Source organism: Lissotriton vulgaris, chromosome 9, assembly GCF_964263255.1.
Source record: "Lissotriton vulgaris chromosome 9, aLisVul1.2, whole genome shotgun sequence".
NCBI classification, from domain to species: Eukaryota; Metazoa; Chordata; class Amphibia; order Caudata; family Salamandridae; genus Lissotriton; species Lissotriton vulgaris.
The window spans coordinates 346225773-346252872 of NC_141697.1; the positions used below are offsets into that span (position 1 = coordinate 346225773).

Consider the following 27100-nt stretch of genomic DNA (forward strand, 5'->3'; position numbering starts at 1 on the left):
CTGGATTACATACCTTGTGATGCTTGTGCGAGGAAACAGGTTGGATGTTCCTGTCCCCTGCAGTGTCCCCCTGAAAACAGGCAATTTGTTATAAAGCTCTAAAGTGGAGAAGTGTGGCTCACTGGTTAGAGCAGGCAGACCCTGAAGCAGAGGTCAGACCCAGGACCAGGGTTCAATTCCTGACGCGGCAGGGTCTTGAGCTCAAATGTCCATGGACTCGATAATTCTCGCTTCAGTGCCTGACCTAATCATGGGTTCACACTCTGCAACTCTGGGCATTAAGCTTGCTTAATCTCCACAACGGACCCCCCCCCCCCCCCGCGGCGGGATGCCTGGCTTTCACCTTGGGGATGCCCTGTAGGGGCTATCTCACAGGGAAAAGCCAGGACGGGTTCCCAAGGCAAGCGCGGAGATACCCCTTTGGGGGTTGATTCTGGCGCTATATAAGAAACATAATAATAATAATAATAATAAACACCTTTACTCGTGATACCCCAATTACGAACTCAGTTAAGTTCTCACACAACGCTTTATAACCAGGTTACAGGAGTGTACTCATTGACCACAAAAAGCCATTTGATACCTAAGTGAACCGTCATCTATTTTTAACCTCAGAGAAATGGTTAGCATCTTTTATTGGATGTATTTTTTATTTTCACAGCTACACACAGCTTTGATAAACCAATTAACCATTTCTCACCAAGGTGCTTCTTGGTTATTACTATGCTACAAGATTTCGACCCCCACTACCATGTTCCTTCTTCGACATTACCAAAGTGTAAGATTTTAAGATGTTAGCTTTCAAGGCCTACTTCATAGCTGATGCTATCTTTAGTGACACTCTTTGAGCAATGTGTATAAAGGTAACTGTTAGGGAAGTGGATTGTTGACACATGCCGTTCTATGCTTCTTCTACGGCTCTGGTCCAAGCTTGTGCTTTCCTTGCTGGAAAATATGCTGTGCTCCTATTCTTTTATAACACCAATTGTAGTGGGTAGGCATGGCTGCTAGCAGGTGACGAAGCAAGTGCAGGGCAGGAACGAGAGGGCTCGCACACATTCCCAGGACTGGATAAATGTGCAGAGTCCTACAACCACAAAGACCATCCGCATGTTTCCAATTAGACCCGGCAGTAGTGTGAAGGAAACCAAATGTGTGCAGTGAGCAGCCGTAATCTTAGTACTGGTGGCGCGGATACCAAGGAATAAAGGCAAGCAGATGGGAGTGATGAAGCCCAACTGAATGGAGGAGTGGGTGGGAGGGAAAGAAGGATGTGGTTTACGTTCAGAGATGTAGACTTTGGAACTGGGTTACCAGTTTCAAGCCTAATAATCCTGTAATTCTGGGTAAATTACGATCCCCTCTGCCTAAAAAATATTCAATCTTAACTTGTTAAATGTAACTAGCGCTCATGTAGCGTGCCCTAATACCTTCCGCTGGAGTCAAGTTTACGCTATTTAAAAATGTACAAAAACATAGTACCTGAATCACAGCAGGAGCAGCGGATGGACACTAATAAAGTAAATCAATCTGTACTTGGTCCATGCTCCACACACAGACCAGAAGTAATGGCTCACACATGCTGCCGAATTAAAAGGCAGCAAAGGAGAATGATAAAAATGCCAATAAATGTTAAGTAATGGCTGCGCTAAAAGGCCCTTTAAATTTTCTTTTTTTTAAAGATACAACAGATTGTTGTCAAGCGAACGTGTATGCACGCTTCCTGCGAACGAGACCTAAAAATCCCTCATTTGAGTATTGATTGTTGCTTTAAAATTTGTTATCTCAAAAGTGGTGTGCAAGCAGTAAATTTGATGATTCGTTTGAGCCTGCTCCACTACCATACGTGCAAAAAGAACAGAAGATGGATGGAATGCTGAACCAAATATTCACCCCCAGTCCCAGCTCTGGGTTAGATTATTTTTTTTGCATGCCACGCCGTTCCAGTTTAGACCCAGCCATAAGCAAATCAGTCTTGACACTGCTCCGCATAGGAACAGCCCAGCCCGAACTGCCAGGACAGGTCCTCCCTGGACCAGAAACATGCCTCCTAGGGCCGGTTTTGTGGTTTTACCCCTCATCAGCCAGGATAGCTTAAATCTGGCGCGGCGTGGCGAGCATGGGACCCACGTCTGGGCATACCCTTCCCACTTGGGGGCGACAAATGCAAAAAGAACAGATGATGGACAGAATGCTGAATCAATCAAACATTCACCCCAAGTCACAGATTTGGGTTAAACCCATCATTTTTGTGCACAACACGCCGTTCCAGTTTAGACTCAGCCACACATAGCAATTGATAAGAATTCCCAAACATCTTTAATTCTAATATTTCTTTAGAAAAAGACTGACTCCTCGCAAATAAAAACCAAAAGGTACTAAGTCTGTTCTGTCTCAACATTCCCAGCAGCAGTAGTCATGTTACCTAGACAGGACCAGGTTAGGTATCAGCTAAAAATTATATTTTGTGCGTTTTCCCTTAACTGAGTCCACCAAGAGGATCCAACTGCTCTTGTCCAGATTCCCATCCAACATTCTGTTTGGATATGCTTACTTAGCACCCTCTACCAATTACCACGGACATTTCCAGCCTCAAATCTAGAAATGGGAACTTTATAAAGTGTCTCAATATATAATTTTTGCAGTTGTATACAGAAAAGCTCAAAATAACCATTTCAGCCTCGTTCTTTCAATGAATAAAAAAATCTACCTTTTCTGGCTGCGCCATTATTTTGCCACTAAAAGAAGCAACTCATTAACATTTCCCAGTATGGGTTTCAGCCGAGTCACTACACCCAGACAGCCCCAACAGACAGCAACACAACAGACCCTGCGTACACCATCAACCACATCCCCTTGCTAGCCTGGACCAGCGTGAGCGTCGATGACACCATCAAGACCATGAGCACAAGCCACTCCGGCTCACCGTCAGACCCATTCCCGCACCACATCTTCAACAAAGCAAGCAGCTCCATCGCACCCCACCTACGCAACGTCATCAATCTCTCCCTTGAGACTGCGATCATCCCAGAGAGCTGGAAACACGCCGAGATCAACGCCCTACTCAAAAAACCTAAGGCAGACCCAAGAGACCTCAAGAACTTCTGGCCCATCTCTCTGCCCCCCTTCCCGGCTAAGGTCATCAAGAAAATCGTTAACAGACAGCTAACCAGATACCTCAAAGAGAACAGAATCCTGGAGCCTTCCCAGTCAGGGTTCCGCAGCAACCACATCACCGAGACCGCCCTCATCGCCGCCACTGACATCAAGACCCTGCTAGACAACGGGGAGACTGCAGCACTCATCCTCCTAGACCTCTCCGCCGCCTTTGACACTGTCTGCCACAGCACACTACGCGCACGCCTCCACGCCGCAGGGATCCGAGACAAGGCTCTGGAATGGACCACCTCCTTCCTCTCCGGCAGAACCCAGAGCGTCCGCCTCCCCCCGTTCCGAAGCCTCCGAGATCATCGGCAGCGTACCTCAAGGATCCTCCCTCAGCCCCACACTGTTCAACATTTACATGACCTCGCTTGCACACGTCGCCCGATAGCACAACCTCAACATTATCTCCTACGCCGATGACACTCAACTGATCCTCTCCCTCACCAAGGACCCCATCACCACCAAAGCCAATCTCCATGAAGGAATGAAGGCCGTTGCCGACTGGATGAAGATCAGCCGACTACGGAAGGGACTACTGTTCCAACATGGGCTTCTTCTCACAGAGAGGACAAACCCCCCACTCTTGTGGGAACAGGGGTACATCTCAAGGATCAAGATCAGCTTCAATCTTTTGCTTGGTTCTTCCCATACAACGTTATGGGGAAATGATATGTTCTTCCCTTCAAAATTGGACAGTCATAATTAAAGATTCATGGGTTTTACAAACTGTAAAAGGTTTCAAGATAGAGTTTTGGGAAACTCCTTATCAGAGGGTTCAACCAAGGGAGTTATCTTTAGACCAAGATCAGAAGGTTGTGGTAGATACAAAAGTAACCCAAATGATAAGCAAAGGGGCAATTTCAAAAGTTATGGATTTAGAAAAGTTTTGTGAGCACTGTTTTCCCGGTCAAGAAAAAAAGACAAAGGTTGGCAACCTGTAAGGAATAAAACATCTGTTTGGTGTACAGGCACTTAAAAATGAAGGGAATATATCTTTTACGAGATGTTTTACAGAAGGGAGACTGGCTAGTGAAGTTAGATCTGAAAGACATCAACTTCACAATCCCCACGAATGTAGCTGCACAGAAATACTTAAGATTTTTTTTGGGGGTGGCCGGGGATTTTATATAGCGTGAACTCGACTCAACGAATCCGGGCCAGTTGTGTCTCCCCCAGAAGACATTGACAAAAATAAATAAATAAAAAGGTAGGTCAAATCTTAAATGAAGTGGTGAATGTGCAGGATCTGGCAAGGTTGGTTGTCATCCTCCATTCAGGCAGTTTTCCTGGGTCCACTCAATTACAGGGGACTTATGTCCATGGTATGCAGATGAAATTCCCCCTGTCCCAGGAAGCTCGAAAGGACCTAGAGTGGTGGTTGAACAACCTGGAGAGCAGGAACGGCAATATTAGGAAATGCTCCAAAATTTATTGCAGAATCAGATGCAAGCAAACTTGCTTGGGACGTACAAATGGGGAAGTAGAAACTGGAGGGAAATGGTCCAGGAGGGAATTACACATAACATGATTGGAGATGTTAGCAGGTCTGAATGTTTTGATGAGTTAAGACTATTTTAGCAAACAGTGTACTATTGATTCGGTTGGACAACTTCACAGCCGTATCATAGTTCAATTGTTTGGGGAGGGCAAGATCAAAACAGCTAGCAGATCTAACCAAGGAAATTTGGTATATTTGTTGGTAACAGAAAATACTTTTGAAAGCAGAATTCATCCAAGGTCAACAGATCCAGAGGACAGATTGGAAATGAAGGAATTTGAGGGATACCAGCAACTGGAAACTGAGCCGAGTGCATTTTAAAAAGATTCAGGACTTATGAGATTCCTTTCACGTAGATCTGTTTGCCAGATGATTGACATTTCGGGTAAAACAGTATTGTAGCTGAAGGCCAGAACCCAGAGCATTGGCAGTGGAAACATTTGTACAGACATGGGACAGATAGTACTGTTCCGCATTTCCTCAAGTCTGCACGGATTCAGAGAGTGTTAAAGGTTCAAAGGGAACAATGCACATTGTTCTAGAAATGGACCTCTCAAGTTTAGTTCCCAGGTGTAATGGAACTAGCAGTAGAAATTCCCTATTTCATGCCTGTGAGTCAGAGTCTTTTAGAAGAACAGTAAGGAGAGAGGTATCTTTTAGTGATAGAAGGGGACATGAACTTTGTTTGGAGTTTTTCAGGGGATCTGGTAGATACTCTGACCTTTCATGAGAGGCCAAGAGGTTTGCAATAGGTTTTATTCACCAGATGGAGTCCATTTTGACACTTGGAAAAGGACCAAAACCATGCCTGAAAACATTTTCTATCCCATTTTTCAAAGACTGCAAGAAATGGTGTGCTGAGTTGCATGAGAGTTTATGGACAAAGAAGGCTGTTATTTAGACCAGATGGAGAAGATACATTGTTATTTCCCTATGTGAAACCCTATAAGGCAATATAGACAGCAAGGTGGGCAAGAGCAGTGATTTCTGGAGCTGGAATTGATTTGTCCAAATTTGGAGCTCACTCCTCTAGGGGTGCGATGGCTAGTAAAATCTGTTGGGCACGTGGTATACTTGCAGGCATTCTAAAGAGGAAGACTGGTCCAGTGCAGGCACTTTTGCACAATTTTATCTAAAATCGGGGGAGCTTATGAGCAATCTGGCGACTAAGAGCTTTAAACATGCATTATGGTAGCCTCTGGCCTTGTAATGAAATAACGATTCTCCAATTAGCATACCGAGAGTATATTGATTTCATTAAAAACAACGGAGGCTAACATTATCCCACCCACCACACCCAATCCATTTATTATCAAATCGTAGCAAATGGAATTGTTGACTTGGTTTAATTTAACTATATCATTAACTTGATATTACTTTACAGAGTGAAATGGTGGTTTACTTCACTGAGATTTTTGTATCACTTTTCTTTTTCTTTATTTCAGATAATTCTTTGCAGTAAGAACTTTTTCCAATCAAGCCAAAGTAGCAGAATAGGTTTTGTTGTAGCTTTAAAAGAGGAATATGCTTATGTTACATGGCGTTATACACCGTTTAGTAAATTCCAAACTGGAAGGTGTGGTAGTCTTGTCCCATGCGTAGAGGTGAATTACACCAACATTCCACACAGAACACTCACACTGGCTGAGAATCTAGGGACAAGGTGAAAGGGAACATTCCAACATAACATGAAAATACTACTGAATGCTTATTTGTGAAATGTTTAATTTTCTTTAACGAGCTGAATGTTAGGGGCAGCAAGAAAAGGTTTATGCATAATGTTAGCCTCTACTTTCTTTCTTTAATTCAAGAGTCTCTGTATGCTAACTGGAGAACTGCCATTCCCTGATTCTATGTGGCAAGTCCCCTGTCCTACTGCATCTTCTTGGCAATGGGGTACTGGAAGCGAAGAGAAGTTTTCTGAAAATCTTGAATCCATTATGAATCATATTTTTGCTTCTGGGTCTGATCCCAAGTGAATGTGTATCCTACGAATTTCCATTATGAGTGCTGCTACTTCCTTCGTCATTTCAAGTATTAGACTTCTTGGTATATCCCAGGAACTTAAAAACATCTGTGATTCGTCCGGAGGCAAGGAGATGAAGAAGCTACGATGACCAGCAGAGATGAACCTAGGTGAGTTGCCACATATATGGGTAATGGTTTCAATGTTGAGAAGACTTATGTAGCTGAGAACACATTATAGGACAAGGCCTAAGTAATTCCAGATACAGATAGCTCGCATCCCAATCAGGGACAGGATGGACTCCGTACTTAATTCCCATTAGCATCACCAACACTTCGTGCCACTCAGCATTGTTACACTGTATAGCAGAGAAGGGAGCTGCAGAGTCAGACAAGAGAGGACACACTGTAAAGGAGAAGATGCACATCCTGTTTCTTCCACTTTAGGTAAATTGAAGTGAATCTTGAAATATCTAATTTTGGAGAAAAATTGAACAGAACAGCAGGGTTGCTTCTGACTTCGGAAAGAATCTTTCTTCCATGTAGAATGGACTCTACATAGAGGCCAGCTGCAAGAAATAATCTTCTGAACAATGCAGCCTCAAGAGGCTGATCACCGGAGGAGAATAAGACAAAACACACAAGCTGGTTGAAGACGACTGTTATTAAGGTGACAGCTGGAATAAGTGCTAGCATTTATTTTGAAGTGTAGAGAGGATTTCTGCCTTTTGAAAGGCTATTTTAGTGTCCCCAGCATAACCTGAAGCATTCATATGCATATAGATTGAGGCTGAAATATTTTTAGATGCAAACCGCACTGCAAAAGATTGTCTTCGAGTCCTATAAATACTGCTTGCATGATCAATGCAATTAATTTCGTTACAGAACATGAGCGAAAAAATGCTCCATTACAACCTGAGGTGGAAAAGCAAAGTTTAAGTAACATTACTGATCTGGATTGAGAGGGTTAACTTTGAACAGGGCGACTGGAATTATGTGGCAAACCCAGACACCTCCACAGGACTCCTAATCGCACACATCCCACAGAACCAGATCAGGAGGACAGGCATTCTCTTACGTCACTTCTAAAGAGAGGAACGGCCTTCCACTTCACATTAGAGGCTTCTCCCCTCTTCTTGAATTCCACAAGAAGCAGAAGATCTGGCATTTCAATTAACCAACCTACCATAGACCGGGCTAGGGGCACACACCTGCTCAGTGCCAGGATATCCTCACCATAACATAATATGGAAGGACCAAATTATGTGGCACGGTTCTCCAAATAATTTTTACCCATGTTATTGCTGTGTATTAAAATATAAAGAAACTGGAGTAAATGCATGCTATTTTTTTGTTGGGAGCACATGACTAATCTCAATAACCAACAATAACCATTAGATTAACCATAATCCTTGGGTTCCAGAGTAGCGTGCTACTCGCCGTAAATCGCTTATTCGCCTCGTCAGGGGCAGTAAACGCCATATAAAAACAATTACAATCTGGTTAACTCATGCTAAAAACATATAGCAATAAGCAATAAAATGACTTGTCATTGGTAAGAGCCTTCAACTGCATGGCAATACTTGTTGCTGTATTTTTAGTAACTTTTGATCTGTTTGAGCTAGAATATGTTTTTGTTAATATCTGCTGATTGTGCTGCCAACCACCATAATCTTTTTCGCTGCACTATTTAATGTCCTTTTATTGAAGGTTAACTCATGGATAGCAGATTAGAAGTTTGGAAAGTTCTTTTTATACATGGCAGAAGGAAGTTGCCCTTTGAAAAACATTTGTGAATCAACTCCATAATTAGAGCACTGGATACTAAATGGCTTAATATGCTAACCTAGCGATACAAGCTTCTCATTAAAACAAGCCTTGCAAAGGCAATACACATGGATTTAAAGTGTTAATGCACGTCAACACATTCAGAAATACTGTTTAGTGCATTCAAGTTTTGCAAATGGAGAAAATCTAAAAAGGGTTGTGGTCTGCACAAAATGCATAAAGGAGATAAATAACTTAATGAGACCAACAGTCTAATGATTGAAATATACAATAAACCCCTATGTATTCCAATTGAAGCAATACTTGGAACGTCAAATAATACACCATATTAGCCGATACCAAAAAGTGCAAGGGTGATACTCCTGTGTGTGGAACCAAAGCATACTCTGAGAATTGGTATCAATATGTTTTGCAGACAGTTACACTTTTAAGCCAGCCCTAAAAAATGACTAGTGGCAAAGCAAAGCCCTTAGGGGACTCCTGTTAATCTTGGTTGGTTGAGAGCCAGACCAGAGAGTGCAATGTGGCAGGGAAATCTAAGCCGTGTAGAAGAAAGCCTTTGATCCTTGCCTAGGTTCCGCAACACTGGAATCCTAACAGAGGTTCAAGTTTGACACTTAGATATATAAAACATACATAAAAAAATTAGTTACACTATTCAAAGAAATAAAAATCATAAATATAAAGAAAGAAAGAAACATTCAAATATAAAGTACCCATGCATAAGAGAATACGATTTGTAGAAAATGTATAAACAAAAGCTAAATAATTAAATCCGAAAACATCATTAACATTGGCGCTCTGTACACAAACAACAGGATAAACAATACAGTATGTAATCAAAAAAGTGGTGGAAGAAAAAATTATACAAAATGGGAAGTTCAGGACAAGACAAAAACACCACAATGCAAAAAATGCATCCTCTTCTGTTTGGGCCACATATATGCGTTGACGGCATTTCGACCACAATATAATTAAATGGTCCTCCTCAGGACAAGACAATGATTATTGGAGCGTCCAAAACAATTTGGTAAACATCTAAAAAACAAGAAAATGTATACATGGGTATCAAAGATTCCCAAAGGAGTGTTCTATATCCACGCTAGTAAAGTAATTGAATGGAAACATTATTTTCCGGTGATAGTTATTTTATGCATATTTCTTTCCTGTTGCCACTAATTTTTGAAGGAGCAGGCTGGTCACCTTCATCATCTCTTGTGCTTTCCAACTTGTGCATACTATGTCTTTTGGATACATCACATTTTGCCCTGGATGCGAGTATGATTTAGGCCCATTGCGCTATTTTGTCCGTCTGTCGAGGCATATAGGATTTGAATTCTTTGCTATCAACAGTAACATACTTCTGAGTCAACCATACTGTGGACTCCATACGATTGTCATACTCGCGGTTGGATCTACTATGAGATTAGGTGATCTATGGTTCCTAACTTTTTCTCTAAGGTGTGGGTCACTGCTTATCTCTATTCACTGAATTTCATTTTATTCATTATTATTTTTTACATACACTGTACTTCGGTATGGTTTGACAGTCTTGTCATGACGGCACTGACTGTTCTCACTCTGTCTGATTCTTGATTCATCTCTAAACTTTCTAGTTGGAGATTCTTCTTATGCTGTGACATAACTCCAAAATGTTTAATCTTTGATACTCATGTATATATTTTACTGTTTTTTTAGATGTTTTATTGAATTGTTTTGGACGCTCCTATAATTATTGTCTTGTCCTGATGATGACCATTTAATAATATTATGGTTGAAACGCCGTGTTTTTGGCTGGTCCTGAACTTCCCATTTAGTACAATTTTTTCCTCCGCCACTTTTTTGATCAAACACTGTATTGTTTACCCTGCTATTTGTGTACCGTGTTGAGCGCCAATGTTATTATATGTTTTCGGATTTAATTATTTACCTTTTGTTAATACATTTTCTGCAAATCGTATTCTCTTATGCATGGGTACTTTATATTTGAATGTTTCTTTCTTTATATTTATGATTCTTTTTAATTTTTTGATGTATGCTTTGTGTATCAAAGTGTCAAACTTGAACCTCTGTTAGGATTCCCGTAATGTTTGCCCCTGGTTCAGGTTTTAGGGCAGCCCCTGTTGTAGATAATTAGGTTCTCCAACAGCCATGTTTGAGGTGTGCAGGGGTGGGGCATCTGCTGGATATAGAGGGCTAGCAACTCCACATCCTCACACTTCAAATAGGTCTAAATAAAATTGGCAAGGTCTTGTTTTCAGAGAGTAAATTAACGCTCATTTTAATAAAAAAACAGCCAGATTGCCCTCACCTCTGGTGGTATTTGTATTGATAAAAACTTCAGGCATTGCATTCACTGCATAGTCTCTAGTAAGTAAATTGTTTTATCTAAAAACAATACATATATCAACTACTAAAGTCTTTAACAATTCAACCATCACTAAACATACAAATTACTACCTTACAAACACATTAGTACATAAATAAAATAAAAGACCACATACTGAATAGGAGGCGTTCGATTCATGGAAATTCAAGGGATGCGTTAAGTGATCTGATAAAGTTCTCTTCCGATTACAGGCTATTCTGGGCCAAGTACTCCACCCCCCTCCCCTTGCAGACTACAATTCCATTCAGTTTCGCTAAGAGCCTTGGGCACATGTGTCAGTGCCTGTTCCTCACGGACTGAGATGGTCATAAAAGGGAGGGGTTTACAGGAAATGATGTCAGGCTAGCAGTGCATAAAGTGCATCATTAGGAGGATGGCGGATAAGCATTTGCATGAGGGGTTCCTCTCCGCAGCATAGCTCGCGAGGCTCCTAATGCAGAGTGAGATCATGCTCCGAGCTCAGGAAAAGCCTCTTAACTGCAGCCCATTGTTAAGTAAAAACCGCCTGAGTTGACAAGTACTGCTAAGTGAGTCAGGCACTTATAACCTAATCCACCCAACCTGCAGCGGTACGCATGTCAGTTCGCGTGGGCGCACAACGCCTCACCACTATAGCTCATTGGTGGGTTTAGAAGTTCAAAGCACTTCTGTCATATCCAGGCTGGCAATACAACTCAGTGGGATAATATGCAGGTGAGACAGCCCAATTGGGTCAATGTGCCTGTTGTAGATGCATTTGAATCTAGGCAGACAGAGCCTTTTATGCATCATTGATCGATTAAATGAGTAGCAGTGAAGTAAGCAACATTACCAACTATATTATAAGACTCATGTGAGAACATTTAATTTCTCATATGCACCACATAGATGATAAATAATGTTATAATACACAAAATCACTCACAGTGAAGTAAATTCGGATTAATGAGTGGTGCAACTCCTATCCCAGACTAGCGATTTGACACTCTCCTTGATTCCAACGCTTTCAGGCATCTTGTAGGAATGGGCACAGGAGGAGAGAGTAAAGACAACTCCAAAAACTCTCTATATTCTGCAGTTCAAGCTTTTCCTTCCTCTGGTCGACCAGTAACAAACAAGAGGCTGATGAGGGGCCAATGGGTCGTTCTTGTGGTGTCACTAGAAGTCACAAGGTGATCTCATTTCCACTATGCCTAGCATTTTGGTGAATCAACCACCATCATCACTCTTGTGCCTGCTCTTGATAAATACTGTGAGATCTTCTTTAACACGTACACTCACTTTTTGTGTTACTCCATTTAACATTGTGTTACTCCATTTAACATTGTTCTCCATATAATGCGACGAGGCACTAGGAACTTTGATGCTGATCCCAATATGCTCTCAGAACTCGGCTAGCCAGGTTGGGTACCTGTGCATGGCACAATTATTATTATAATTATTATTATTATTGACATTTGTTGAGCGCACGGCTACCCCCAACGGAGGTGTCCCAGCGCTGAGGATTGCGAATCGAGGGAGAGAACTTAGCAGCCAGAAAATAAGTAGGTCTTTAGTTTGCCCCTGAATTGAGATTCAATATCAATGAGACGGAGGCTGATGGGTAGGGAGTTCCACAGTTTTGATACTATCACTGCAAAAGCTCTACCACCCTTTCTCGCAAGGTGGAATCAGGGGGGTGTGTGGGGGGGGGGGGGGGGGGAGTAGAAGGCGAAGGTGGTTTGATCTAAGGTTAAGAGAAGATTGGACTAGTTGTAGTCTATGTCTAAGGTATCTGGGGCCTTTTCCGTTCAGAGCCCTAAAAACTAGTACCAGGGCCTTGAATTTGACGCGAGCAGTGATCGGAAGCCAATGCAATTTCCTCAAGTGGGGTGAGATGGAATGTCGATAGGGGACTTTACAGATCAGCCTGGCTGCAGCGTTCTGCACGATCTGCAGCCTGTGAAGAAGGTAGGCAGGAAGTCCCACATACAGACTGTTCGCATAGTCCAGGTGCGAGGTGATTAAGGCGTGAGTCACTGTCTTCAGTGATTCCGTAGGGAGACTTTTTTTTAACATGTGGAGTTTGCCAAAGCATGCCGAGGTGACTTTCTGGATCTGGGTTTTAAAGGATAATTCGTTGTCGAATTGGACTCCAAGATTGCGTGCCACCTTTACCGGGGAAGGCGGTGGATTGAGTTCCGCCGGCCACCAGGTGGCGGGTGACATGGGAATCGTTTGATTAAAAAACAACACCTGTCTGTATTAAGTTTTAACGTGTTTAGGGTCATCCAGGCTACAATATTGGAAAGACAGGTTCTGAAATTTTTAAAACCAAGGGGCAAGTGATCTCTAAAGGAAAAAATAAGCGGAGTATCATCAGCGTAGGAGATCACTCTCACCCCAGATGACCCAATCACCTTTGCTAGGGGTGCAACATAACGTTAAAAAAAAAAAAGAGGACTGAGGGCAGATCCTTGGGGCACCCCACAACCAAGCGGTTTATTGTCTTTAGACCAGAATGGTCGACACCATACTTGTGTGCGGTCCGTTAAAAAGGAGGTGATCCAGGCTAAAGGAGTATCACAGATCCCCATCTCTAGGAGTCTGTTCAGGAGGGTGGCATGGGAGACAGTGTCGAAAGCTGCGGACAAGTCGAGGAGCACAAGCATGGCTACCTCTCCCCTGTCCACAGTCTCCCGCACGGTCTCAGACACCTGAGTCAACAGAGGCATGGCAGGTCAAAGCGCACTGGGAATGAATGCTGCCTGCCCTTTACCGGTCAAGAGAGTTCTCCCATCTTAAAATATATGCAGAAGCCTGCATTCTCTGTAATTTCTATTTTCTTTATGCTTGCACTAATTGTATAATTCTCTCTTGTTGGAGCATTGTTTGAGTAGAAAGTATCTTGGGGGACCTCCCAAACTGGGTACGTGTCACCGCTGCATGTTTTGGCAGTATTCAAAAAGACAGATTAGAGAACGAATGAACAATACACTGGAGCTGGTACCTCAGGAGTCTTTTGTATGCACAGGAATTCCTCCTGTGATCTTTCACACAGATGACCAACCAAGCGCAACAAGTCAAAAACCTGTAATTCTCGCAAGAGTTATGTATACTTATCATAAATGTAAGTATGCATTTTCACCCACCATTGGAGCAATACACCCACCAACATTCAACAGACACAAACAATAATCATGCTGCGATTGGTCACTTTAGGACTTTAGCTACACAGCTCAACATTAGGTAAAATACGAATGGTGCCAAGACAGGACATATCTTTCATCCAACAAGTGTGATTTCTACTGCCCCAGCAACGTCATGAGAGAGCCACTGGAGAGGACAGACGCGTGCAGATACATGTTATCAGGAGGCCTGTTCCACTCTTTCTGGGTGCCACATTCTGCACTAGCTTCAGTGGCAGCTCTCAATCTACGAATCTTCGACAAAGTTTGGGGCAACCTTCTTCATACAAAGTAGTCATCACATCTATGTGGAGATACACGTGGCCGCCTGTGGGATGCACAGGTCTCTTCATAGTTTGTGACGGCAGGGGACTATCTGAAATCCCACCCCTAGACCAGTTGATTCTGGCCCATGTAAAAAGATAGTGCTGACACTGCCGTTAATACTAATATCCAAAGTGGGGCTCCAGAAGCAACAGGATGTATTTCTTATTGTTTATCACAGTTCTCGGCTGCGAGGAAGGAGGGGGAAGGGGGAAGGATGGATGGAAGGAGGGATGGACGGACGGGAGCAGCACGTGGGCAGATGTTTACTGAAGACAAGCAAGTAGTGCTCAATATCACAGATTATATGTTTACTGGCATAGTCGTTTGCTTGGCCACCGAATTAATGCAGACTGTGTGTTTTAGATCCATGTATCAGGCATCAGAAGCGGTTTTCAAAATGTATGATTATTATTTTTTCACTAACTGCAACAAATGCAACCAGCGCATACGCAAGGTGGTTGATCGTCTACTTCCTTACGCATATGCTATGTACGTTTAACAATCTGGGAAATCAATTAATACAAAAAGCCCACCTAGATTCCAGACTGGTAATCTGGATGGGCTTTATGGTACCCAGGTGAGGGTGGGTTTCGATCTGCGAATCCGAGCACTGGTTCTTGAAGACTATCTAAATATATTCCTGCCTTTTTACTGCAACCAAGGTGGATCTTTAGGCAAGAGGTTTCGCATGGTACAAATGCACTTTAATGCACTTCCTTCGGGCACACTCGGAAGGGTAAAGGTTTCACTAACAAGAGTGACAGCGGGAAAAGTATGTGACATCTCTGAAACCTTCAAGAAAAGGCAGAATTAAGTGGTACTATACTGATTCAGGGTTCGTGGCTACAACCTCGAGGGACAAAGCAAATCATCTATGAGAAACGAACTCACAGCATTGCCATTGGTCCAATATGTATCTATGAAACTCTCACGGAGCCTGCCCTAGTCATCAAAATAGTCTTTTTCTGCATTGCAACTGATAAATTAAAACACAAACACTAAAAAAAAACTTTATAATAAAAAAGACACAATCTGATCCATTATAAACATCACATTGTAGAACACTTGGAGGGGTTTCTCTAGAAGGTTTATTGATGGGTTACACACATGCACAGAAAACACTGCAACTGGTTCTATGTAAACGTCAGGTTCACCCACAACGACAACACTTTTCTCAGTATGTAATATCTGGGATCACTTCACAGAAGATATGAGAGCTGGCACGTACATACCTCAGAGATATCTGACAGATTCTGTGACGTATAAAGGATGAACTGCCAGGAGGGCAGCGTGTACCATTTCGTGAGCTGGCACACTGAGTGATAGCTGACATTTCTGGCTGAGGCACGTGCCCTGCTGCTGCATTCTGTGCCCAATATCTGAAACAGCTTATGTGTAACAGGTCAAGGTCAAAATCTCTGTAGTAAAAATTCTGATGTTGCAAACACTGGCGTCTGCACGTCAAATTTGGCAACTTTTTAGTGGCTGAGTTGGAGACGGGCTGTTTTGACTATTGTTGGTTTAACCTCCGTACAAGATTACACTTTTACCCAAACTTTTATGTCAAGGCTTTTTGTGCATTATCCGTCTCCCTATTTCAATTTTTTGGCCCGATACAACTAGCTTTAGCTGACAGGAAGACATACTGTAATCCTTTGTAACCAGTAAAATATAAAAAATAAAGAGTTGAGCTCTGACTCGGCCCACTTAAGCCACTGGCTTTCGTGTTTTTCACAGTGTGCCTTACTTGGATGGGCTGTCTGTCAATGACATGTCATTTAATGCCTGGTTACATTGTTCAATTCCCATTTTTTTCGGTGATGGGATATGAAGAAGCCAGTCATTAGACTATAGGTAATATATGAGGTTTAACTTGCAATTGAGTGTTTTCTGATGTTTTTACTTGACTGATACAAAGACTTTAACTATTGATTTATGGCTTTTTGCTTAGGGAGTGCATGCTCTTAGGCAGCCTTAGCCTCTCCTAAAGGCAAAGTGCTAGTCACTAATAACCCCCAAGCATTCATTCCTTTTACTATGCTGTCATGATAGGATGTTGAAGGACTTATGATTTTTTTGTTCACCAAGTAAAGCAGTGCACAAGTGCAGATTTTCTGAAAGACCTAACAAAATACTATTTTCTTTCAAAAGTGTAAACTATTCAATATTTTTGCTTTTCTGTGGATGCCTTTCAATGCATGCTTTTTACGTTCGCCGCTTACAACACAAACCTCGTCTTCCGACTCCTTTTCCTAGAACTCTTCTTTGAGCATAAGGTTTCACTGTGCTAATAAAGTCTGTTCAGCAGATAGGGCCTACTCCCATCTTGCATATGGTCGTAGCCCAAAATATTGCTTTTTTAAAGTTAGCTGGGGCATCTTACACAATGTCGCCAGACCATTATTACATGGGTTCCCTAGCAAAGGCCAGATTTACCGGCGTTGCCAATGCTTGCTTGCTCTCTTTTAGTTTTAAAGAGACGGCATTAGCACAATTCCCGTCTAGCTGCTGCTTTACTACTGCGTTAGGGAGATATGCAGTCATCATGGCCTAGGAGTGATTTTACATCTTTTAGAGGCCGATTCGTCATCTGTTATTTTTCACTGGTGTATCTTTGTACAGAATACTTTCATTCAGGCATTTCTAGAGATAGCTTCGGGCGGGGGCGACTAAAAATAACATTTTCAAAGCAGAGCTCCTTGCAGTGATCAATTAAAAAGAAGCAACTGTCAGTTAAATAAACATGCAATTGGTTAAGCATGGTAAAATATTAAAAAATAACTTCAGAAGTAGCATCACAGGTAAAACATTTAAGTCGTGTTAAAGCAGCAACATTAAAATAAGATATGAGTGCGTGTGTGTGTGTTCTATTGAAGGAAAATAACTTTTCAATCTATTCCCACTCTAAAACAGCTCATAGATTTACTCCTATGAAGGGCAGTAGTAAACCAATTTCCAGGATGCGATGGGACAACTCCAGAAATTGGTGGTAGTAAGCAGGTGGTGTTTTTCTATAGGGAAATGCTTTCCCCATTGAGGGGAAAAAATAAACAGCTTGCCAGTGTGTGTGGCTTTGTATAAAGATTTTCTTATTGGAACATATACATATATGAGAAAATGGAATTCAAATGTGTTTTCCAGGAGTCTACCCGGAAACCTGAATCTGCTGTGGGTATGCCCAGACGTGGGTCCCGTGCTCATCATGCCACTGAAATCAAGCTTTCCTGGCTGATGAGGGGTGACACCCTGAAACAGGTCCTAGGATGCTTGTCTCCAGTCAAGGGAGGACCTGGCAGTTTGGGTTGGATTGTTCCCTTTGGGCGCAGGGTCAAGACTGATTTGCATATGGCTGGATCCAAACAGGAATGGCTTGGTGAGCAAAAAACCAATGGATTTAGGCCCATATCTCTGTACTGGGGTGAATGTATGACATTGTTATGCATTGTGGAAGAGGTGTGGCGCAGCGGCCAGGGGGCCCGACTTCGGACTACGGGGTTCACCGTTCAATCCCTGGTGCCGGCGGCAGGTTAGCCCAGCACCATGTGACTCTGGGCAATACCTTGCTTAATCTTCTTGAGGGCCCACAGCGCAAGGACACCACTTCGGAGGTAGCTGTGCGCTTTACAAATACTGGTATTTCATTTCAATTGTTATTTTTGCATTTTTCACCCCAAGTGGTACAGGTATGCCCAGACGTGGGTCTCGTGCTCTCCATGCCACGGGAATCAAACTATCCTTGCTGATGCGGGGTGAAAACCCGAAACTGGTCCTAGGAGGATTGTCTCCATCCCAGGGAGGACCTGGCCTGGCAGTTTGGGCTGGACTGTTCCCACTGTGTGCAGGGTCATTACTGTTTTGCATATGGCTGGGTCCAAACTGAAATGGCATGGTGAGCAAAAGAACGATGGATTATGGCCAGGATCCCTGTACTGGGGTGAATGTATGAAATTGTTCTGCATTCTGCCCATCGATTGTTCTTTTTGCTTTACTCCTATGAAGGGCAGTAGTAAATCAATTTCTAGGATGGGACACCTCCAGAAATTTGTGGTAGTAAGCAGATGATGTCTTTGTATAAGGAAATGCTTTCTCCATTGAGGGGAAAAAAATAAACATCTTGCCAGTGCGTGTAGCTTTGTATACAGATTTTCCTATTGGAAAATATATTTAAATATATATTTTCATGTGAGAAAATGAAATTCAAATAAGTTTTCCAGGAGTCGGCAGGTCTATCCCCTACTTTTAAATAGATTTTATCAGAAATGGGTCTACATTTTAAGCAGACATGAAACTTGCATCCAAACATCCATCCTTCCCTTCTTTTACTTTTCAATAGTTCACCTTTTCCTCTACCTGTTCCTGTTTGTATGATAAACGGCATTATGTGCGTGTTGTGTGAGACTCTACTCTTATGTTTGTTGTCAGTTTGCCTATGCTTCTATGTGCTGGTTTGTTGGTAGGGACACGTGGATCTAACTGGCACAGTCTACAATTCCTAACTCACTGTCGGGCGCCATTTCCTCACATTGTTTGCACCTCACCCTGCCAATTTATTGCTCATAATATTTCTCTTCCTTCTTCCGCCTCTGTCTTGAGCCCATTGTTCTTTCCCGCTTCCTTCAAACAAATATTTAAGATCATCTACTAACAGCAATTCCATTTTTGGGTAGACTATGCCATTGACTGGGACCCTTTCTCTTTCCGCCACTTTGGTTCCAACCTGCCATTCTCCGGTCACATCTAATACTTTGAGGTGGCCTTAGAACATCACATACTGCAATATATGTGCCAACATAAGACCCGTTAATCGCTGTGTGTCCACAGATGACTGTCAGCTGGACTATCTGTAGGGGTGCCCATTGGTCTCGGACATGGGTGCAGATTTATATTTATAGGTCAGTGTTTTTTTGTGACTGCTGTACAAGCATGATACACCACAATTCAAACTTGTAGGTTGGACCAATGCTCGCTTATATCCTTGGAAGTTCAGGTGTTTTCATACACCCTTGTAACTGGACAAGAAAAACAAACTGTTCTGCTGAATAACAGCCAATTTTAACGTGAAAACATCACATAAAAAATATTAAGGTTACCATTTTGTGTTTGTTGTCTTTTCAAAAGTTAGATTTTTTTCTTGTGAATTTGAATGCATGTGCTATATTTAAAACAAGCACCGGCAAAGCCAATAGGTCTAGCCTATGTGAGAGCTATGGCTTTTTCAATGTCATTTAGCCATATTGTTAAAAGTTATTCAAAAAGTGCTATAAAAGTAATTTAAAAAGCAATGCAGCAACGCAAAAAAAAAAGTGCTTATAGCTCTTTTTACAAATAATGTTTTGCCTGGCTATACAGGAGCCACGCTGTTGTACAACATGGCCGAAAGACATTGGCAAAGCCAATAGCTCTTACACAGGCAAAACCTATTGGCTTTTGCATAGCGCACATGCCGAGCGCTCATGGATTTGAAGGCACTGTGATATGTGCTAATGAGGGGATTAACACATATGAGAGGGACTATCAATGCATGAGCATAGGATGAGCGCTACGCAAACAAGTATAAAGTGCATGAAAGGTTCACACATTGCAAGCTGCGGTCAGGGGCGGCTCCTCTGCTAAGGCGGAGTAGCGTCGCCCAACTGCTGTAAAGCAGTGCAAAGTAAAAATAAAATGATAATAATGGCTGTCCGTTATTATCATTTTATTTTTACTATTGCATTAACACTGCAGAGAAGCCCCGTTGATAGGGCGGGGTGGAGACGGCATCCCCTGACATCAAGGCCAGAGGAGGAGTGGTGGCAGCACCTAAAGTGCGCATGAAGGTTTGGCCGGCCGTCTCGGGACGGCCAAACCGTCTTGCGCACTGTGCATGTTCTCCACAGGCAGTATTATACTGCCTTCGTGGAGAACATGCCCAGCACTACAAGCCCCTGTTTGAGCACCGAACCACGGCACTCTGCCCAATCACAACACTGCTTAAAGCAGCGTTGTGATTGGTTAGGGGATTCTGGGAGGCTTGGTGCTTACTGATGGAGAAGACGCGAAGGCTGCAACAGCGATCACAACCTCCAGGTAAGTTTTCTTTTTTCTTTATTATTTTTAATCCCTCACCCCTCTGCTCCCTTCTCCCCTACCCACCCGTTCGCTAGTAGCCGCTACTGGCTGCAGTGTCAGTCCAGCCTGCTGTTCGTCCGATTTTGCACACATTGCACACGCAGCAATGGCAGTTATTTACCATTTTTTTACTTTATTAATAAGGACACCAGGTTTGCTCAAAACTGTGTCAATGTTTTCTAAAAGCTGATAACTTGTGGGAAGACCGGTGTGTAATGGAATAATTGATTACATTCCCAGTTTGGTCTTCCTCCTATTTCATTAAGGTGAGAGTAAACCCCATTACCCATTGTCTGTCAGTGGCATGCCTAAAGAGTCTCGCACTCTTTTCTAATGCACATTTTATCCTTTGTTAGTGAAGATTTCTGAAGACCAGCGACATTGCAATTGAGGGCAGAGCGCTTTAGATCTCGATGCGACACAGCATGGACAGTACCTAATTCCTTAATCCCTTTCTCCCGGCCAGCTCCCAAAGGGTAATCCAATCAAAAATGACAATAGGCTCTGAAGCCTCTGCAAACAGCAGTTACAAACAAGCTAACAGATTTGTGAAAAGATGGCAAAAGAGGAGGGGGGGGCAGGCAACTGGGAGATCACTCAAAAGCGCTTTTAATGACAGTCGCATTAACCAAGAAAAAGCATTTGCAATGCAATAGGTCTCGCATTAGGAAAGTTTGAGCTATTGGTATTGTAAATGACACATTTTTCATTTATGTGTTGGTTTTAAAAATAGCTATATTAATAGCTTTGTCAATTACTGTCATGCCAATACTTTTAACTTTCGCAAATGTGACACCAATAGCATTTGTAATGCAATATGTGTTGTATTTACGTGACTTCGATGTATTGATATTACAAATAATAATTGCTGTTAATTTTTTTAAATAATTAATATTTAAATAAAAGTTATAGTAATTTATAATGGCAATAGCTTAAACTTTTGTAAATATCTTTTGTAAAGATTATGTTCAGTGCATTTTATTGTGATGAAAATCCAAGATCAGAAGTGAAATATTAACCTCTTTTTGTGACATTTGTAATAAGGCTTGAAACATTGAGAGAACATATTTGAACCAGTTGTGGAATGGTTGCACAGATTGATGCTGTGGTGGCGCTGAGTGATGTGGTTGCGACGAGTGATGCTGTAGCGTTCAGTGATGCTGTGGCAGCGCATAGTGATGTTGTGGTGATGCGATAGAGTATAATTATGTGGCGTCTAGCCTATGTAGTGTAGGATATATCGCAGTATATATAATGCAGTTTAACATACGTAGCATTATAGTGATACAATACAATAACCATACTTCTACATACATAGCTCAAATTTCACATATATCCTTCTCACTTATGTAGCTCAAACTGAAATGTGTCTTGTAACTTCGAATATTAAATGATTTTAAGGAACATAATGATGCTCGTTTTATCAACACCAGAAGGACACATTTTTAATCAGTCCAGAAAATAGTTTTTGTTATCTGAAGGTTACACACAAATCTCAAAAGCAGGCGCTCTAGCCACCCAGTTATCTTATTTGCTTGTATTATGTCCTGAAACAAATGAAGGATGTTTTCTTCTTTTTCGTATGCTAGTGTTTAACTGTTGATTTTGTACAGCAGAAAGCCAAAGCTACAAGCATGGGACATGTTACGTCCTATGCAAAACTCTCCAAATAAAAATGGATAATCCATAATCCATAAGTATTCCCTGAAATGGCATGAGGGGAGTCACTCATGCAAATGTCTTTAACTGCATCACTTATGTTCATTCATGAAGGCGACATAACGATAACAATGTCAATTGTAGAAAAAGCTTTGTATAATAAAATACAGAAGATCACAGATTCCGGAATCATGGATTTTCGACCTTGCTGGGTACCACACAAAAGCTTTTCATTATTATCTGCTTCAGTTTTATGGCCTCTGATAGTTGGGGGGGTCACCAAGCTCTACCCTATAAAGTGGCTAAAAAGTCACAACTGCTTACAAAACAGGGCATATAGTGGAATTTTACATCATCAATCACTTTTAAAACGACACAGCGTTTCTTCGCTTCTGCATTCTTCTTACCTCTGTTTTTCCAACCAGTTCTTACAAGTCGATTCTCAGCACTATATGTGAAAGAGAATCTACTTGTCAGGAACTTCTGTTTGGGCTGTAAAGCAGTTAGCAGAGCTCTTTAGTACTCAGGGGTTTGGAGCAAGGCTCGGCAGGGAACAAAAAGCACGCTTCATAGATGGCCATTGTGGCGAGGTCATCCCTGCCTGAAAGCAGAGAGCATAGCACAGGAGAGGGTGCGGCCTTACGGCCAGAGCTGCCGAGTTTGGAGCTGGGGAACAAGGTTCGAGCCTTGGCGTCGGCTTAGCATCCTGTGATTCGGGGCAAGTCACAAGCTCCCCCTGCCTACCAACAATGAATGCAACTGGTGCTCATATAATGCGCTCCAATACCTTCGGGTCGAGTTCGCGCTATATAAATCTGCAACAAAAAAAACACAGCTCGGGAGGTATCCTCGACCCTGGCCGGATATATACATCTGCTTATTTCAGTTCCTGCTCCGAGTCTTGCTGAATCTGCAGCCCCGGCGCCTCCCGGCTGCTCCTTCATGCAAAGACAGACAGTCATCGCCTAAATGCTCATGCTTACCGTGGGAGTCAGATTTTCTTTCGGTTTATCCCCTTTAGTCCTCAGAAACAACAGACCTGCTCATCAGCTAGGTCCGACTTCCAGTGAGGCACAGACTTTTGAGCATCTTCGACTCTTGCTGAACACGCCCTGGGGGGTACGTGACTCCCACGGTGCGGAACTCCAAGCGTGGCCAAGATTAGCAGAAAGGTGCCCGTTCATAGTCCGCCCCCTTCTGCGGGGGTTTACGACGCGTCTGGAGAGGAGAGAGGCAGCGCACTGACTGGCAGACCGGCACCTTACTCAAGGAATAGAAACAATCGCAATGAACCGCACACCGCTAGCCCCTCCTCCGGATCGCCACTCGGGAATCTGGTACATGGAGTTCTTGAGTGGTTCACCCCAGCGGGTGCCAGTAGTGACTTGTTAGACTGATGATCTCTAGACCCGATACATGTCCCGGGTTTTAGGATATCGCCCGAGACATGGCTCGGGTTTCGGGATAACTTCCCTCATCAGTAGAGAAAATAGTTAGGGGTGGAAGAGCAGGCCGCCGTACTCAAGGAATATAAGGGGGCTTGAGACGCGAGGACCCGACCCACCAACCTCCCTGACAGAACTCTAAGCCCCGCTCAGGAGCGCCTCGGGGTAAGGGACACCTTCCAAGGCGTCCCCCAAGCCCGCCCTCTGATGAAAGTCATGTCCTCCTCCAGCGGAGAAATGTGCACTTGGCGGCTGTAACCTTGAACTGCCCGAGGCATCTGCTCTGCTGGCCACTCGTAAAACAAGGGACCAGTTGCTGCAGGGGCCTCTGTTTAAACTGAGACAAAAAAACTGATCAGACAGAAAAGTGACCTGCCCTCCAGAGAGAAGAGACCAGACTGATGTAGAGCACAGAGATAATGGGAAACAAGCCGTGAGCGTGCACATCACGAAACCGGAAGTTCGGGAGCACCTGTCGAGGGGCGGGACTTCAGTCTTCTGCTGGAAGCCCGCGCCCATGGAGTGGCTGGCCCAGAGGAGCAGTGGTGTCGCGGGGCTCCCATGCCTGAGGGAGAGCCCCGCAGAGGCTGCAGAAGTTAGGAATTGTTACTTAGTATCGTTTTTGCGGTCCGGGAGGATGTCCGACTCCTAATGCACTAAAGAAATACTGGTTTGACCGAAACTTCAAAGAGTGAGGACTTTGACCTTGCTGAGGAAGGTGTTGACAAATGGTCTAACTGAGATGGATAGGAGAGCATAATACCTATACTGCAGATGGATGCGAGATATGACGGCAGAGCCTTATTGGCCTAAAGTCCTGATGATGCCTAAAATGTTGAAAGGCTGAAACGCGTTGACTGTTGTTCGGAAGGCACCTCTACAAAAGAATTTTTGTTGAACATATGAAATAAATTGGGAGGAGCTCAAATACAAGTAAAGGTTAAACAAGGATTATACCTTTGGATGCTCCCTTGAATTTGGTTTTGGTTTGGCACTGGGGGTGGGGGAGGGGAAGGGGGGGGGGGGGGCACAGAGGCGCGGCTGAGGTTTGTGTGCGCGCGCGTGTCTGTGTGCAGGGGGGCTGGCTGTGTGTGTGTGTGTGTGTGTGCAGGGGAGGCTGGGTGTGTGTGTGTGTGTGTGTGTGTGTGCGCGCCGTTACTACATGTGAGCCAAGCGAAAGCAGGGGCTGTGTGTGCGTGTAAATGTAAGCGTGTCTGCGCACGCGCGTCTCAGAAGCGCATCCACAGACCCCAATTGGCGTGTTTCCCCCGGTCTCTACCACTTGGCAGGCAAGTCTATAACAATGGATCTCGCTGGCGACCGAGCTTTCACGCTCCAACACCAACAAGACCTAAAAAAGCAATCTGGAGGGAGCAGCCAGCAGTGAGTGAGGGAGGAGGAAGAAATATAACCTCAATCACATCGTGGCAGCAGATGGGCACTGATTAACCTGAATAATTCTGTGCTTGGTCCCTGCTCCAGAGAAAGGATCGCAAGTGATGTCTGGCATGCACTGGCCAATTAAGAAGGCTGCAAAGAAGGACACCGAAGCTAACAAATGGTAAGCAATTTTTGTAAAAAACAGTGTCTCCCAAGCAAGACTGCATGATCGCCCAGGCTCAACCCTAAAAAGGGGTAAGCAAAGGGAATATTGAAAATAACAGGGCTCATTCTTTGATAGCACCACGATCAGGCGACCACGGCCAGCTAGTCCATTTCACAAAATGGGTACAAACAGTTTACTGATGATGTACAAAGACGTACGGTAATGAATGTGGCGCATACCTTGCATGTTGGTCTCTATCCGACGAATCAGCTCGTATGACTTGAAGCGATCCAGCAGCGTCCGAATGGCAGGAAGAGGATCCAGGATGATGGTTTCTGGGTGAGCCCCAACGTATTCCTGTGGACAGCAACAAGAAAAGACACCTTCACATTTGTTGTGACAAGAACAGGATTGCGGCAAATTATGCAAGGAAAAAAAAAGTAACTTCTTAACGAGCTGAAGAAGATTGACGCAATATGTTTCTCAATACATCTGTAGACCTAGATTAAAAAATATGTACTGCTACTCAATCACAAGAACACTTTCTGATTAAAGACAGAATTAAGATCACCCACTCGGAACGCCAACAATTCACACTTTTATAAGCGAATCGGAGAACAATCAATTCTCGAGCCTCTGTAATGTATGTAAATGCAATTGGCTGTATCCGAGACAGACTCCCAGTGTAGTTTTAAAAAGCAGATTTTCAGAAAGACCTACGAGTTAATGAGCATATGATTTTAGAAATGCTGAGTAAACCTTAACCTCAGACAGGAACAGGTTATTTTTTTACACATATTGCACAGACTGGAAGCTTTTTTTACCAGTCAAAGCCTTTTCGACTTTGAGGGGTCTCTAAAAAGGGTATTAATTTGCAAATGTGTGCACCACTCAGGATGCAATAGTCAAATCACATTTTTCTAGAAACGTAATATACAAGGACACTTCCTTATCTTCTAAATGGCTGCACTGCTTAAAGTGATATTTCCATTCCTTTGATTTACCAAGCTACACACACACACACACCACCAAGTCAAGCTAATGAATATAACCTTACTGTCACTGTCAAAAATTTCGGGACCTGAGAAAGTTGATCAAAGTGAGAGCATCAAACTCCACAAAGAAAAAATTTGAAATTGGGTTGGAGGTTGACTGGGGTATGAGCCCTAGTCAAGCAACAACCACAATCCTAGACAGAGTAAGAAGCAGGCACAATCTGTGCTCACCCTCTGGGAGTTTGGCACACAGCAGTCAGGCTTAACTTAGAGGCAATGTGTAAAGTATTTGTTCAACACTTCAAACAGTAAAACAGTGAAAACACAATAGTTAGAAATGTGGGTCTCTAGTTGGCAATGGTGTGCACCGTTGTCCAAGTAGGGAACCTTCTTCCTAGTCAGGGTAAGGGAGATACACTTCTAAAATACCCCCTGTTCACCCCCTGGGTAGCTTGGCACAAGCCGACAGGTTTATCTCAGAGAAAAGCATTTCTGCACACATGCAGTAATACAGTGAAAACACTACAAATATACACACCAGTTTTGAAAAATACATAATCTGTATCTAAACCAAACAAGACCAAAACAAAAAAATACACAATGTAGTAATCAAAATGTACTTCTTAGAAAGTAAAAACAGCTCTGTCCATAGCAAACTATAGATGTGACACTTTCAACACAAAGAAACTTGGATGCGTCACAATCCTAAACAAAAAACAGCCACAGGGAAGATGATGTGTCGCTTCTTTACGTGCAGGGATGGTGATGAGTCCGTTCCTTACTTCAGGGGAGGTGATGCATCGCTTCCTGACTGCCATGCAGGGGAGGTGATGCGTCTGTTCCTTACTGAAGGGGAGGTGATGTGTCGGATTCTTACTGTGTGAGGAGGTGATGCGTTGGTTTCTTACTGCGGCCCCGGTGCCCTTGTAGACCTGGCGTCCAGGAGCGATGTGTGGGGATCAGGGATGCAACGGTTTTCAATGCGGTGGCAACGGCGCTGTATTGGTCTCTCCAGCCGCATTCTCACGATGCATTGGTTCTTGCAGGCACGCAGCAGGGCCGGTGTCTGA

General features: G+C 43.2%; 1 protein-coding gene across 2 annotated transcripts in view; it reads right to left on the reverse strand.

The window, feature by feature from the left end:
* ITPK1 (inositol-tetrakisphosphate 1-kinase) overlaps positions 1-27100 on the reverse strand; it is a 514297-nt gene that overhangs the window by 90211 nt on the left and 396986 nt on the right. For both annotated transcript variants that reach the window (XM_086937700.1, XM_086937701.1), the window contains exon 5: positions 25275-25392. In XM_086937700.1, coding sequence (XP_086793826.1) covers positions 25275-25392 — 118 coding nt within the window. The remainder of the gene's footprint in view (positions 1-25274; positions 25393-27100) is intronic.